This window comes from Mesocricetus auratus, unplaced genomic scaffold (assembly GCF_017639785.1).
Source record: "Mesocricetus auratus isolate SY011 unplaced genomic scaffold, BCM_Maur_2.0 Super-Scaffold_100027, whole genome shotgun sequence".
Taxonomy (NCBI): domain Eukaryota; kingdom Metazoa; phylum Chordata; class Mammalia; order Rodentia; family Cricetidae; genus Mesocricetus; species Mesocricetus auratus.
In genome coordinates, this window is record NW_024429208.1 from 8558040 (window position 1) to 8574168 (window position 16129).

The following is a 16129-nucleotide window of genomic DNA, read 5'->3' on the forward strand; positions in this document are numbered from 1 at the left end:
GATGCCCAGGGGCCTAAACAGCAACCCCATTGGCTGACACTTAGGCCACTCCTTGCCCTGTATCCATCTAAACGACCAACACTTTATACATAGCTCTTCCTGGCAGGGAGCAATGGTTGAAGGGACTTTTATGGCTAAGCTGGGCCATGCTATAGCTAGCAAGGTGGCAGGGATTGGAGCTCTTCCAAAATGAGTGCCCCCATGCACGCATGCACACACACACACACACACACACCTGAATCTCAGAGAGCCAAATGCCATTCTCTAGGCTGAGGGATCTTAGCACAGCAAGGAAGGGGCCATGGAAGAAGGGGACACCAAGGCAGGCATATACATGGTTGGGCTGAAATCCCACCTTTGCTTCCTGGGAGCTGTGCACCATCAAGTAAGTTACTTAGCATGGGAGAAACAATGATGACAAGCCTGTAAGACAGAGGTTCTCAACCTGTGGGTTACCAACCACTTGGAATTGAATAACCCCTTCACAGGGGTCACCTAAGACCACCCAAAATCACCAGTATTTGCATTACAATTCATAACTAGCAAAATTAGTTATGACATAGCAATGCAATAATTTTATGGTTGTGGGTCACAACAGAGGAACTGTTTTAAAGGGTCACAGCGTTAGGAGGGTTGAGAGCCACTGCTGTAAGAAATTTAGCAGTTATCCTGAATTAATGCACACTCTGACACTACATGGGTTGCAGAGAGACTTCTGCTTTGGTTTGAGTTTGAGAAAGCATCATTCCAGGCTGGCCTGCAGGTCTCAATCCTCCTGCCTCTGCCTCCCCTGTGCTGGGGATTACAGGTATACCCCATCATGCCCTGCTCACACACAGTATTTTAAGGCAAACCCAAGAGCTGGAAGGCTGTGGCTGGGGCAGTTTTGGCTTTGTCCTTAACGGTGTCTGTTCCTGGCCAGCAGAGTGCGGGAAGGCTGGTGGTCAGATGTGAGAAGCAGTAGGCATCATATCCTTGTAGTCATGGGGTTCTAAGGTTTCCAAGTGTGATGGGACAAACTGTAGCAAGTGTGTAACCTGAAGTGTCTGATGGGTACTCAGAGACCAGTGAACCTTCTAGCCGGGCAGCTTGGAGACCAGGACAATGACTGCCTTTAACTCCACAGACACTTGTGGACACTGAGTGATTCCCAGCTAGAGGAAGCCACTCTTTTCTCTTAGGGTCTGTCCATTCCCTGGGGCAGTTACAATTCATCTTCTCTGTCTCTGTCTCTCTGTCTCTCTCTCTCTCTCTCTCTCTCTCTCTCTCACTCTCTCACACACACACACACACACACACACACACACACACCAGCTCTAACAAAAAACAAAAACCATGACTGGGAGCTGGAGTGATGACTCAGCAGTTAGGAATATTGTTGGAGCTAGCAACATGCCTTCTGGCTTTTCAGATTTAACGGTGATAATTCCCCTGAGTGTTTGCCCATCACTTGTTGGTTTAATTTTGAGCACGTATCTGTAAATAAACCTTTTGCTAAGTGTTAAAAAAAAAACAATTAAAGGTGGTGGTGGCGCATGCCTTTAATCCCAACACTCAGGAGGCAGAGGCAGGCGGATCTCTGAGTTTGAGACCAGCCTGGTCTGAGAGCTAGTTCCAGGACAGCCTCCAAAGCCATAGAGAAACCTTGCCTTGAAAAACAAAAAAACCAACCAAACAAAAAAGAATATTTGTTGCTGTTCCAGAGGACCCAAGTTCGATTCTTAGCACCCACATGGCAGTGGTGGTGTATGCCTTAATTCCAGCACTCAGGAGGCAAAGGCAGGTAGATCTCTGTGAGTTCGAGGCCAGCCTGATCTACAGAGTGAGTTCCAGTTCAGGCTCCAAAGTTACAGAGAGAAACCCTGTCTCGAAAAAACAAAACACAAACAAAAAAAATCCCTGTCTTGTAAGGAGAGAAGATGGAGGTGAGAAACCAGCAGTTCAAGCTCATCCTGGGCTACGTAAGTGTTTGAGGCTAGCCTGGGTTATTTAAAACCCTTTCTCAGAAAAAAGAAACCAGAAACACCCAGTGAGATGGCTGAGCAGGTGAGGATGCTTATTATCTAACCCTGACAACCTGGATTCGGTCCCTAGGAGCTGCGTGGTAGAAGACACAGACTCCCACGGGCTGCCTCCTGAACAGCACCGCGGTACACGCACTCATTACTCCCGCACACAGACAAGTTTCTTTTCCTTGTTTCTTAGTAGCCCTGACCATCCTGAAACTCGCCTTGTAGACCAGTCTAGCCTCAAACTCAAGAGATCCACCTGCCTCTACCTCCTGAATGCTGGGATCAAAGGCGTGCTCCACAACTGCCTGGCTGCTTTACATTTTTAAAAGAAAGGACAAAAAGAGAAAGTTGCGTTAATTTATGGGGATCCATGGTATTGTAACCTTGGGTGGGAGCAGCTGCCACTCTTCACAGCTCTTGCCACATTATGTGGTCAGTACTTGTCATGGATTTATGCTTTTTGCTTCTGCTACGTCATTAGGTCAACTGGGTGGGTAAACTCCTGGTCTAAGCAGGAATTCTTATAGCGTATGCTCACATACACACATGCCATAGAAGATGACTCACAGGAGTGGGTTCTAAGAATCAAACATGTTGTTAGGCTTGGGAGCAAGCTTCTGTACCCACTGAACAGAGATACTTTACTGGCCCCAGAATTGCTCCAGAAACTGAGGTGTCCTATCTACTGACCCAAGACAGCTAGCTCCTCTCCTACCTGAGGGTCCAACAGTGACTCAGTTTCCTTTCACAGGGCACTGACAGTGCCAGCACGGACCCCAGAGAGTCCTGAACCCCGGCTGTGATGCTCAGGCAGTTTGAGTCTCTTCAGTGGCTAGAGTCTGCATCCGGGGCATATGTGGGAATGGTTATGGCTAATCAGGATACACTATGCATTTCAAAACTGGCCGGTCCACACTTCCCAGAGGATTCAGCTTCATTGGAACACCAACTGCTAAGAACTGTTGGGAAGTCACTTCTGCAGGTTCCCACTGTTAGGAGAACCCAGAAATCACCTGGTCTTCTCACTAGGTGTGAGCTTTGGCAATGGTTGGGGGTGTTTTGTGTGGCAACAAGGAGGGTGAATGACTTCAGCCACTAAAACAAATCGCAGGTGATGAAGGCACCATCTGCCCATGGCAGGACATCAGGCATTGTCTATGGAAATGTCACCACTGTGAGGTACAGAGTAAAGGTCACACGTTCACACACCACACCAAAACTCTACCAGTAACAAGCCTATAATATATTTGAAAAACTTCACAACAGGTGCACACACTCTTGGAGACACATGGTGGGCTGACCCATCAGGATCTTGTCCACAGAAGCAAACGGACACCTCCCACCCCCACAGTGAGCTGCATGGGGGCATCACATCTTCGGAATCAAACAGGAAAAACCCAGAGGCCAGCAAGCAATGGAAGAAAACCCTGCCGAGGGAAAGGGGGCATAGGAGGAAGGCTGCCGTGGGTTCTAGGAAAACCTTCTCTCTCATTATGTCATGATTCATTTGTAAAGAGGAAGTGGGTTCTCAGAAAAATACTTGAAATACTCCCTCAGTGGGATAAGGCAGCTCTTCACCAGGGCGTCAACTTTCTGGGCGGCCATCTTGGCTCTGGTTCTAACTTGGCCTTCCAGGGACTGCTCCTCCTTTGGCGTCAGGGCCGAGTGTTTGCTACCAAGGAAAGAGTCACCTGTTAGAAATGCTGCACTGGGCTGGGGGGATTTCTGTGAGTTCAAGGCCAACCTGTTCTACAGAATGAGTTCCAACACAGCCAGGCTGTTACACAGAGAAACCGTATCTGGAAAAACCGGAAAAAAGCATGTCCCACTTCACCCTACACCCCAGCTCAGACCATTGGCCTTTGATCCAGCCCGGTAGATCCCCTTTTTGGTGAAGAGGGAGTCTAGAAGCTGCCAGGAGTGGATGTGAGCCATCCCAGGCAGTGACTCATACAGAGCAAAGGTAGAGATCAGTGAGACCCTTCAAGCGTGCGCACGCGCTGTTCCCAGGAGGCCTGACATGACGTGCCCAGTTGACACAAGTGGTAAGCCCACACCAGGGGCTCCTAGAATATGTGAGTTTATCCGGGAGCACCCCCCTCCCCGCAGATATGACACCTAGTACCCCCTTTCTGCGTGCCCGGCCCCCTCTCCATCTCTTTGGGGGTACACAGAAGCAGTGAACGGCAGAGCGCCTGTCCTCCACGTTCCCTACATCCTACCCTGTCTCTGTGTGCCCCCTGGCCCCAGGGATGACGGTGGTCATGATATTAGAGGAACTGCTCGTGAGCAGATAATCCCTGCTTCAGAGGGCAAGAGTGTTTCGTCTCGCTGTGAAGCAAACAGGCTCCAGTTTCCTCCAGGAGCCAAGTAATCCTAGCTGCAGGAACACCTGAAGCCTTCGACTTCCTTTGGGGGCCCTAAACCAGAAAGGAGCTGGGACTGGAGCCCAGGAGGAGAGAAACTGTCCCTCCACGCTCCAGACTTGGCAGGACCCCACAGGAGGGTGGCTCATAAAGAGCGGGGCAGGTACCGTTTATGCAGCACCATGTGTGAGAGTTGGCTGGACCATGTGTGATTGCTTCTAAAGCACGTTTGTTGTTAGGGAGTATAGGGCCTGTGTGATGAGGGATGTCCTTCTGGATGCTGTGACTATGTGTTTCTCTTATTGGTTGATGAATAATGCTGGTGTGGCCAATGGACAGGCAGAATCTGGCTAGGCGGGCAATCTAAAACAGGATGCAGAGGAAGGAAGGCAGGGTCAAGAAGACAGGGAGGCAGGATGTGAGGGCATCACCTAGGTAAGCCACAGTCACGTGGTGATACGCAGATGAATAAAAATGGGTTAATTTATAAGCGAACAAACCAATAAGAAGCCTAAGCTATTGGCCAAACAATTGTCACTGATATTAAGCCTCAGAGGATCATTTCATAGCAGTTTCGGGGACCCGGTGGGCAGAGAGAAACTGGTTCAGTAGGATCCAGACTAGATGGAAAAAAGTCTCCTTCTACGCCTGTGTGTGACATGCCTGATAGGCCCACAGCTGACGGGAGTAGAGCCTGGCTCCTTTCTCTGATGGTTCAGAGAAAGCTGTCCCTCTCCTACAATATCTGCCGGGAAGAGACGGCAGGTAGGAGACCATACCTTACTTAGAAGTGTCTAAAAAGAATGTTGGAGAAATGACTCCTCAGCTCCACCACAGCCCAAGTCCCGAAAGCCACCAGGGAACCTGGTGGTACCGGACTGGCATGTCAGCTAGGAACCAGGAGAATGCTGGGATGGAGGTGGGTGGGAAGTGTCCAGAAACTCAGTATAGGGCAGGTAAGGACATGAATTTGCAGTCTCAGAAGACACAGTTCAAACTGGCTCAATCTATACACAAGTCTGTGAGCAAGTGGGTATCTGTGTGTGGGTGTGTGAATGTGTTAGGGAGTTGCGTCAGTATATATGAATGATGAATGAGTGTGTGGGTAAGCATGAGTGTGCGTAGGGCAGGAACTTCAGAAGGTTGGTGGTAACTGGACTGCACAGTTTTGAGGATGTGTCCTTAGGCCCATGACTAGGAATCCAGACTTTCTCCTGAGGATGAGGAAACACTTCTCCAGTCCTGAGGCAACATCAGGAAGCATTGGGTAAACACAGGGAGAGTCCCTCAGGGCACAGAGACGCTCTGAGCACCACTGTCTTCAGAGTTGTGGTGGACAAGTGGTTGCTGAGACACGGCCAAGGGGAGCACGGGACTGTATAGGCCTGACTCTACAGCAGCATGGTTTCCTCTGCCTCTGAGTCGGTAATGTCCCTGCCCTGCAGAGATACCTCTTCAATCCTGGGATGTTGCTCCACACGCGCACAGCATTCTGGAGGACTCTGCCACGGACATCCCGGAGGGTCACAGCCTCCGTCTGTGGAAGAAGAGGGGGCTGTGGGTCAGCAGGACACAAAATCTCCTCCCCATGGGACACATAGTCAACAGACCATGTAGGCTGGCCACACCTCCTCTGTGGCACTACTCACAGGGTACTTATTTCTCCTTACATAACTATGAAGAACTAAACCTGGGGACCACTTTAATCAGCTCTATAAAAATAATTTTTAAAACCACTGAAATAGGTTATATTCTAGGATAACTTTCCAAAACAATGACTTCTGAAAAGACAAAAATCTCTGGTTAGTGGTGGCGCACGCCTTTAATCCTAGCACTTGGGAGGCAGGGGCAGGAGGATCTGTGAGTTCAAGACCAGCCTGGTCTACAGAGTGAATTCCAGGACAGTCAGGGACACACAGAGAAACGCTGTCTCAAAAAACAGGAAAAAGTCATTATCTTCATAGATGGGCTTCCATAGACTTTCTTCCTTCCTTCCTTCCTTCCTTCCTTCCTTTCTTTCTTTCTTTCTTTCTTTCTTCCTTTCTTTCTTTCACAGATAACGTCCTCCTCTGCCAGGACTAAAAGTAAAAGCATGTGCCACTGCACCCAGCTCACAATTTTTTGTTTGTTTTTTAAGTACCAAGCGATACAATTTCATAGAATTCTTTCACCATATAAAATATTTCTATGAACCAGATTCAACATAGAAACAAAAACCTGACAAGGATCAATCCCACAAAAGAGAAAACCACAGACCAACCTCCTTTTACCCTTGTCAAATCAAAAAGTCCTACTTATAACACTTTCCACAGGTCTCAGCCATGTGTTAAAGTAACACACCATGGCCAAGTGGGTTTTCCTAGGAATGCAAGGATAGTTCATTCCAATCAGCTCTAACCGTATACTATAGCCCTTAATGGATGGGACGGGGTGGGGTATAAACTGGCCACCTCACGAATGTTAAAAAAGAACACAAGAGGCTGGGCACGGTGGTGCACCCCCTTAATCCCAGCACTTGACAAGCAAAGCCTTTCATTCCTGATTGATTTTTCTGTTTAGTACTCAGGGCAATTGTCTAGTGTCTATGAGTCCCCATCCTTTCTACTCCCACAGTAGGCCAAGCTCCCCAACCCGCTGCTGCCACGGTCGCCATTATCTCCTTCTGGGAGGTGAGGGCTCAGCAGGCTTCTTCCTTCCTCGCCGTCTCTCATCTCCTATGTCCTAGACTGTCAGTCATTCCTCGACCTCTCCAGCTATCTATCCGTGACACACTGGCCCCCATGCGGTGTCTGCGCTGATGTTGCAGGTAAAAGGGGAGACGGACAGGCTGTTCAGAACGAGTGCACACGAACATGTAAGTGCATGGAGATGGAGTGGGCATGCATGTCATGTGGTTAGTGTGTTTGGTTTGAGTGGATGTGGTCATGTGTGCAGGCTGTAGGGGAGTATAGGAGGGGGCCGTGGATCTGGCTGGCTGTGACTACATAAGCAGGAGCTGTACAGGGGGAAGGGGCGTGGTGTGTAGGAGGAAGGGGTGTGTTGTGTAGGAGGAAGGGGCGCGGTGTGTAGGGGGAAGGCGAGAGGTGTGTAGGAGGAAGGGGAGTTGCCCTTCAAGGCTGACCCTATGGGGGCCAGTGTCCTGAAAATCTGCAGTCTGTGTCTCAGGTGCCCAATGTCCTTGTGGCCCTGCACACGCCAGGGCAGCAGAGGCCTTAGAAGTGAGGGTCCCAGAGCTGGGTACAGGCTAAGCTCCTACCCCGGATACACCCACCTGAAAGAAGCGGGCTGCCGTGGCTTGGTCATCCTCAGAGAGCAGCAGATTGTCCACAAATATCCAGAAGAAAGGCTGCTGACTCCCTGGGTGAGGTCGAGCGTACTGCAGCATCCGGTGGAATTGGAACATGTACCAGCCTGTGGTGAACCAGGGGAGGGTCAGGACGACACCTCTGCTCTCCCAATGTGAAGATGGGAATGTGAATGTCCCTTTAGTCTAGAGCACCCGACAGCACACTGAGCATGTGCAAATTCACCCGTTAGTTACAGCAGAGCCTGTGAGTTCTGCCTGTCTGAAGGCTGAGGTGGCATGAAGGGATGCGGTGACAGAAGAGAGGAGAAGGTAGAAGTGACAGGATTGAAGACAAGATTCTCAGGTGACTGGAGCTGAAAACAGCCCGTTTCGTGGAACTTACCAGGGCAGCGGTCACAAGAGTAACCTAGGGGCTGTGTTGAGCCGTACACAAGGTCAAAGGGACCCCATTTCTCCACCTAGGGAACACACACATCCTTATTTATGCGACAGTGGTGGCTGAAAGCTGAGCGCTCCCCCACTGGTGGCCAGCATTAGTGCCTCTGTGTCCCTCTCATCTCCCCAATGATGTACCTTGTGAGTGACCCGAACAGACCTCCTAGCTAAGCCTTGGGAGAGATACCCAGACACCAATGGCTCTCAGGAGAAGCTCAAACAGTGGTAGCCTGAGGACATTCCATATCTGAGATTCTTTGCTTTTAAAAGGGGTACTAGTCCTGGAGGGAGAACACATGCTCATTCAGTCTGAGGGATTCCATATCCTTCTGAGAAATTTGAGATTGTGCTGCTAGCCACCAGCTGGGAGCAGACAGCAGGGTGTACGTGGTCTGACGGCCATAAACAGTTCCCACTTAGTACTGGGGGTGGAGATGGGAGGTGGGGGGAGGGGCACTTGCTGGCCAGTTAGGAAGAGAATGAAAACAGCCAGCCCCAATCCTGCCAAGTGCAGACAAACAAGGAGCCCTCCATTTGCACAAGTGGTCCAAGGTCCCTCTCTGCCAATGGCCTCTCTAGCCCTGGATATTTTTGTTTGTTTGTTTGTTTTTCGAGAGACATGGTCTCTGTGTAGCCCTGGCTGTCCTGGAACTCACTCTTTAGACCAGGCTAGCCTTGAACTTTGAGATCTTCTTTGCCTGAGCCTCTCGAGGGCTAGTATTAAAGGGGTGCACCACCATTGCCAGGAGGAACTGTTTCTTAAAAGAGTGTCCAGGGCTGAGCCAGGCAGTGCTGGGACCTTTAGTCTCAGCACTCGGGAGTCAGGGGCAGGTGGGTCTCTCTGAGTTGGGAGGCCAGCCTGTACTGCAGAGCAAGTTCCAGGACAGCCACGGCTACACAGAGAAACCCTGTCTCGAAAACCAAAACCAACCTGATGCAACAAAAAATTTAGTGGCTGGAGAGATGGTTCAGAGGTTAAGAACACTGACTGCTCCTCCAAAGGTCCTGAGTTCAATTCCCAGCATCCACGTGGAGACTCATAACCATCTCTGAGATCTGGTACCCTCTTTGGGTGTGCAGGCATACATGCAGACAGAACACTACATGCATAATAAATAAATCTTAGAAAGTTAGTTCTAAGATGTCCAAGCATGCTTTCCCCAATCTAGAATAGGTTACCACTTTCTTTGACCTTCCCATTTCTCTCAGTAGTGGCATGACTCCTAAATTAGGCCCTAACTTCTTGGCTCTTATGCTCCCTATGTTCCCAACTTCTCTACCTGGAATCCTACAGGGTTCTGGGTTAAAGACGATCACCCCCAACTGTCTATATAAGTAGGCCTAAAAGTAACTTGCTCCCTGCCTATCTCCCTAGCCAGGTCCCCAGGAGGCACGGAAGAGGGTTCCCACCCCAGGGACCAGACAGCATCAGATTTGTGTTTGGAAGACGTTTTCATACGATCAATTGTTGGCTACTCAGCTCAAGACTTGCAACAATGAGATGGTAGTAGGGTGGTGTTGAGCCCCTGCACCCATGCATATCCCCCATCATATGCAGCAGAAACCAGCCACGTGGATTGCAAGGTGTCTAGCTGCTTGCCCCATCGGGGCTGAGGGCCAGCCATGCAGAAGTCAGAAAAGCATTCCACTTCTGCCGGTCCCCCTCTGTGAGGCACAACAGAGCTGACTACACTAGGGGTGGGGGTGGGGCTCCTGCCAGACCCAGGACTCCATGCTGGTCTGAAGACTTCCAGCAGTGTCTTACACCCAGCATGCTCCTTCCTGCCCCTCCAGGCAGGGCTCCCTTCCTCCCATCTTCCTCCCTGTCCTCTCCCTTCCCCCAGGCTCTGCAGTGTCAACACTGGCATGCCTGGCCTTGGCAGCCCCCCCCAACTTACATCTCTCCTCACAACATTCGTGACGTCTTCCAAGAACTTCAGTCTCCCGTCCTCAGAATGAGAGCCACTTTCCAAAAAGCCCAAACTCTTTAGCTCTGGAAGGAGGACAGACAAGATGGACAGAGAGCAGACTGTGGGTTCTGTCCCCGAAGAGTGGGAATGGCATGACAGTGCAAACTTTGCTGTCGTGGGCCAGCAGCTTGATCTCTTCCAGTGTCAGAGCCCAAGGACAAGCTTCCTGAGTGTTTACTTATAAAAGTCATGAAATTTACTGCAAAACTCTCTGTTTCTGAACCATGCTCTCACTTGCTGGCTTAGGCAACGGGGGGGGGCCGGAGGCATCCATATTGGTGTCATCTTTGATCTAGAATGGTGAAACATGGAGCAGGTGGACTTCCTTCAGACCCTGAGAATGAGAGCTTGGGCAAGTCGAGCCCTTGCTGGGTGTCCTTAAGGTATAGTGATATACACTGTCACAAGGGGCCCTTGTGACACACTGTGGGGTCACTGGATACTCTCCTGGTGGCATCCTGAATGGGATGTGACTTAGCCAGAGAGTAGAGCACCTTCAGGGCTCTGTGCGTGCTGAGCACATGGGAATCAGAGCAGTCCAAGGGAGAGGACTCCAGGAGAACACATAGCCAGGTTGGGAGACCCAAGCATAGAAAGAGGGTTCATATGCGTGAGTGGCCTCCTCACCAGCCTCCAGAACCCAGCCTCCTCACCAGCAGTACTTCCCATCTACCCTTGCAGGCTTGCCCCTCCCCCATCCCTGCCTCCTCCTCTTGGGTCCTTGCCCGGGTTCCAGCTCTCTGAGTCTTCCCTCCTTCCTGGGCACACAGTTGGGGGTCTCTGCTTGTCACACCCTTTCCTGGGATACTCAGTTCTCTCAGCTCAAGCAGTCTGAAGAAGCTGGACTGGTGTTCTAGTCTCAATTTCTCCTCCCTGACTCAGGTGTCTGGGGTAACCTAACAGCCAGGCAGAGGACACCAGACCACCGTGAGCTCCTCCTGTCCCCTCTTCTGGAGAGTCATTTGATGTGACTACACTCACCTTTATTAATATTCCCAAAAAGGCTCAGCACCCGCACTGGCTGTCTCTTCCACGCAGATACTGTCTTGTACATCTCTAGAGGGCTTGCCTGGAAAGGAAATAGAGGAAAAAAGGAAAAAGGTGAGAGGATTTGTGCTGGCTGGCTGCTCACGGAGAGCTGGTTGAGTTATAGCTAAGTGGCTCCTGCAGCCATCATTCCCTGGATGGACCGGACTCAGCTGAGAGCCACCTGGGACATGCCTGCCAAGGCCACACTGGCCCTGTAGTGACTAGCGCTGTCCATCCCTCCCCGGAGGCCAGCTCCACCCACTCCCCAGGTCTAGGTCTCTTGTCTGAACATCACATATCTAATGGGAATCAGGGTAGGGTTTCTCTGAAGCTAGAGGACACTGATCCTAGCAGAGGATAGCTCTGTATATCTCAGGCTCCAAGACTCCAGGGGAGCAAAACCGTTCCCATAGCCCAGTAACCCAGGTGACACCAAGGCTGGTGGCCTCTTGCAGCTGTGGGGCTCAGCACACTGTGGCTCCTACTGGCTATGTGCTGCCTTTGCATTCCTCACTGGGTTTTTCCTCCGTGTCCCAACCCCCCAAAACTCCTTCTGAGGACACCCCCACTTCGTGCTGAGGCCACCTCCCTCCAAACTGCTCTTATCTCCACCTTGGCTAAGTGACACCACAAAGACACCACTCCTAAAGCAGGTTGTGTTTTCAGGTCTCCAGTTTACGATCTGGACACATGTTTGGAGGAAAGGAGACACGCAGTCCAGTCTTCTGCACCTGTGACTGGTTTGACCCCTCTGGGCTTCACCCTTGAGATGGCAGCCATGGCCGCATATGGGGGACCATGTTGGCTAAGCATTCCTGTCCTACCCGTGACCAGCAATCATTCCTAGGCTAAGAAGAAACAAAATCATGCCCAAGGATGCAACCCGGCGGTAGAGCGCTTGTGGAGCCTGCGGCCCTGGGTTCGGTCCTTATAAACGCAGTGCCTAAAATCCCAGTACTCAGGGGCAGAGGGTCACTGAGTTCAAGGCCATCCTCAGCTACATAGTGCGTTTGAGGCCAGCCTGGGTTGCCTGAGACCCTCACAACGAAACACCAGTGACACTTGCATTGTGGCAAGAGCCTTATCCTGTGATGGGGTATGTGTACCCCTGACAGCCAACAACCTGCCGCGGCAGATCCAGCCCTGGTTGTCCTTACCCCCTCTAGATCATAGAAGGCCTTCAGCTGGTGACGCCACTGCCTTCGCCTCTGCAGGAGCCCGCTACGACTGAAAGGCAGGCACAGGAAGCAAACCCAGCAGGCCATGCTGTTGATTCGTTCTGAGGTCCCGGGGCCCACCAGGATATCCACACACTCGAAACAGTAGCATCTAGAGTCAAACCGAAAACCACGGTGACCCAAATCATACTGCCATGGGGTGACCGCAAGGCAAGCCGGCCCTATGTTCAGGAGGGAACCCTCTGTTTCTCTCTGGGCTCACCAGAGGCTTGACTCTCAGTGCTCGGGGAGGGGGGGGATGGGGGGTGGGGGGTGGGGGGGTGGGGGGGTGAGCCTGGCCGTAGGCTGGGAAGGGGATGTGAGGTGGGTATACCCAAAATGGCGGACCTCACTCCCCTAAGCCTTCCCCTCAACCCTGAAGCCTGTACACATTTTAAGGGTTCTGAGAAAAACCATGTACAGGAGCAGCTGGCTGGGAAGGGGACCCTTGATGTCAGGGACGGAAGGACGGGGCAGGGATCGGCATGGATGGAGCTCAGAAGCTCAGGATGCTGATTTAACAATTTACGGTGATGGACCACCTGTGCCTGAACAATCCTGGTCCAAACTCATGGCCAGCAGCCCCTGATACAGAGTGCCAGCACCCACCCTTCTATTTCATAAGGACAGAGGGAATGGCCATGTGGTGGCATCACAGCTACACGCCCTCAGCACCCGTTTCTCATGCTGGGGGTGGCTCTTTTGAGAGGAGCAATGGCAAGTTGGGCTCTGCCTCACCTGGTACAGTCAGGGCTCTCACAGATGAACAGGGTGCCCCCAGAGCAGCAGATGGTGCAATAGCTCTGGTGTCCATCCTCGTCGTAAAGGAAGAGGGTCTCCAGGAACGTGTCCTGAGCAGGGAGCAACGACTGTGAGGGCATGCTCTCCCCGTCCAGTGCCAAGTAAGTCCCACGGCCTCCCTGCTTACCTTACACGAGGCACACATCCCCCCCTCAAATAAGGGGTGCTGCGTGTACACCTGGAGACTTCCACAACCTAGGCAGATGTCTGGAGAGAGCAGAGAGGGAAAAGAGTCAACAAAAACAGTCCAAGGACCCCGAGAGAGACCAGTGAAGACCCAAGAGGCATGTTAGGGGTCACAGATGGGAAGATTTGGTGGGAAAACAAGATGTCCCAAATGAAGGGCAGACGGCTCCAAACCCCAGATGACTTTCTGCAGATCTGACGTGTTGATCCTAAAATGCCTATGGAAGCCCAGGGACTCCCATATTGGCCAATCCAGAGAAATAGATCATTGGCCGAAGAGCTTGGAGTCCCTATGAATGGATACACATTTGTTTTGTTTCTGTTTGTTTGTTTTTGAGATAGGGTTTCTCTGTGGCTTTGGAGGCGATCCTGGAACTAGCTCTGTAGACCAGGCTGTCCTCGAACTCACAGAGATCCGCCTGCCTCTGCCTCCTGAGTGCTGGGATTAAAGGCATGCACCACCAACGCCAGGCTTGTTTGTTTGTTCTTTTGGGTTTTTTTTTTTATTGAATACACATTAAAAAAAAAGATTTACTTATGTAAGAGCACTGTTTCTGCACATACCCCTTTATACCAGAGAGGTCATCGGATCCCACTACAGATGGTTGTGAGCCACCACGTGGGAGCTGGGAACTGAACTCAAGACCTCTGGAAGAGCATTAAGTGCTCTTAAGGGCTGAGCCATCTCTCTAGCTCCTTTCTCCTCCTTTCTCTTTCTGACAGGGTCACATAGATCTCAAGCTGGCTTCAACTTCACTGATGATGACCTTGAACTTGTAGATCTTCCACTCCTGAATGTTGGGTTACAGGGTATGTCACCACACCCAGTTTACAAGGAGCTGGTGTTAGAACCTAGAACTTCCAGCAAAACGAGTAGACACTCTACCGAATTAAGTAGTGGATGATGTAAACACACATTTTCTTTGTGGGTGGGGTAGGGTTCAAGACAAGTTTTGTTTCTGAAGCCCTTGCTGTCCCAGAACTCGTTCTGTAGACCCGGTTGACCTCAACCTCAGAGATCTTCCTGCCTCTGCCTCCTGAGTGCTGGGATTAATGGGGCACACCACCATGCCCAGACACAAAACATTTCAATCACGTGTCTTAAATAAATCTGGTGCTGGGGTTAGGGGGAAGAGGAGAGGACAGACATCCCATGGGCACCAGGATTGTCCCACTTTCTGGGATGGCTGAGAGACTGAAGCAAGCTTTCTGGTGGGGACCGACACTGTTTCGCTGGGTCACAGGCAAACAAGCAAACTCACCTTCAATGTTCCGTCCGTTCACACCGACTTCATACCTGATGATCTCTGGAAGAGAAAAAGTGGCTCCTTTCCTTTCCTGGCTCCTCGTTGGAACATTCATGGTTCACTTGTCTTCTGAGGGGCCTGGGACACAGGAATCCTACCCCCCAACACCCACTGAATGCCTGCCCTTGTCTGGGGCGGGGGAATCCTGAATGATACAGGAACATTCCATGCATTGCCTGACTCTGATGTCCTAGTCCAAGAGATAAGTTCATTGCTTGGGTGGGGCCTTACCTCTGCCTGGCGGGGGTGAAGTTAAGGACAGCAGCTCCCGAGAGTCTTCCAGTACGATATCCACGCTGCACTCTTCATTGAGGACGGGGGCTGCAGATAGAGAAGGCTCCATCACAGAGCGCCCTCAGAGGGACTCAAGATAGATGCAGAAGAACAGTCAGCTACCCGTAGTCAACACGGACCAATGGATCCACTAGACTGCCCAACCAAGCCACGGTGACATCGACCCACCCATCTGGGAATTAGGAACGAGAAAAACTGCGACATCAGCTTCAAAGTGCTTGGTAAGAGAGAGTGGGCCCTATGGGATACCCATCACCTATCCAGTCCCAGCCACCATGTATTTGCAAGTGGGCTGCTTCCCAGTGTCCATGTGGCCATGCCTCCCTCTATACCCGGTAAACCCCTCTAGGACCCATGTTCCCATCTTCTGGTGACAGTGCAGACCCTCTGCTAAGGACCCTGTGAAGTAAGAGGAGGGAAGGGAAGAGGAGGGAAGGAGAGGGAAAGGAAGAAAGAGGTCTGAGGATCTCACAGAATTTCCGCCATTGCTCTTCCAGGTGGCTGGCATTGTCCGGGCTAGAGCTGTCCAGTGTCTCCAGGTCCCAAGTTCCAAGGGCCTTGGAGCAAGAAGAATTCTTCCGGGAACCCATGGAGGTTGTCCGCGAGAAGGATCCGTGTCCAAGGAATGGCGGGTGGCTGGAGACTTCAGGAGGTGTGTCAGCAGGGTCGTCAGAACCCTGCAATATGATGAGAGATGATGGGGGGGCGGGTGTAAAGGGCCGGGCTGGATTCTCTCGGGGCCTAGAGGGGAATTATGGGGAGGAAGAGAGAAGAAAGGTTTAAGGGACCTTCAGGCAAGTAGGGATGAGAGCGAAGTGCTGTATAGAGCCTATTAAGGGCCTGGGATGGTGGGGTTGAGGGTGTGGGGGCAGGCACTTAGGGGCGGGGCTTAAGGAGCCTAGCACGTGGGGGGGATTCAGGGAAGGAGTGGGGGTGGGGTGGATGGGGCGGGGCTGAAGGGGCTTAGGGAAACTTGTGAGTGGGAGAGGGGTTCAGGGTAAGGGTGGGGGAGGGAGAGAGTCTTCAGAGGAGGGGTTATGGAGTACTGTAGGAGGGCAGCTCAGGACTGAAATAAGGTGGGGTGGGGGAAGGGAGGCATTCAGCCTCACACACTCAATGCTGTTAGGGAGCCGGGAGAGAGATAGGGTTCCTGATTGTGTAGAGGGGGGATGGGTGGGGCCAAGGAGATACGGTGGGAGTAAAGA

The 16129-nt window shown here is 51.5% G+C and overlaps 1 protein-coding gene and 1 long non-coding RNA gene across 2 annotated transcripts; one reads left to right on the forward strand and one right to left on the reverse strand.

The window, feature by feature from the left end:
* Positions 1-3234: 3234 nt before the first annotated feature.
* On the reverse strand, positions 3235-15514 carry Dnmt3l (DNA methyltransferase 3 like). Its single transcript, XM_040732429.1, has 12 exons — positions 15397-15514; positions 14862-14951; positions 14586-14630; positions 13265-13344; positions 13075-13187; positions 12277-12448; positions 11072-11159; positions 10019-10113; positions 8068-8143; positions 7650-7789; positions 5830-5915; positions 3235-3684 (listed from the first exon to the last, which is right to left on the reverse strand). Exons 1-12 carry the CDS (start codon positions 15512-15514, stop codon positions 3516-3518), a joined length of 1272 nt encoding a protein of 423 aa, XP_040588363.1. The 3' UTR covers positions 3235-3515.
* Positions 10556-12299, forward strand: LOC121134314. Its single transcript, XR_005871390.1, has 3 exons — positions 10556-10663; positions 10973-11191; positions 11786-12299. It is a non-coding gene; the product is annotated as an uncharacterized LOC121134314 (long non-coding RNA).
* Positions 15515-16129: the final 615 nt, after the last annotated feature.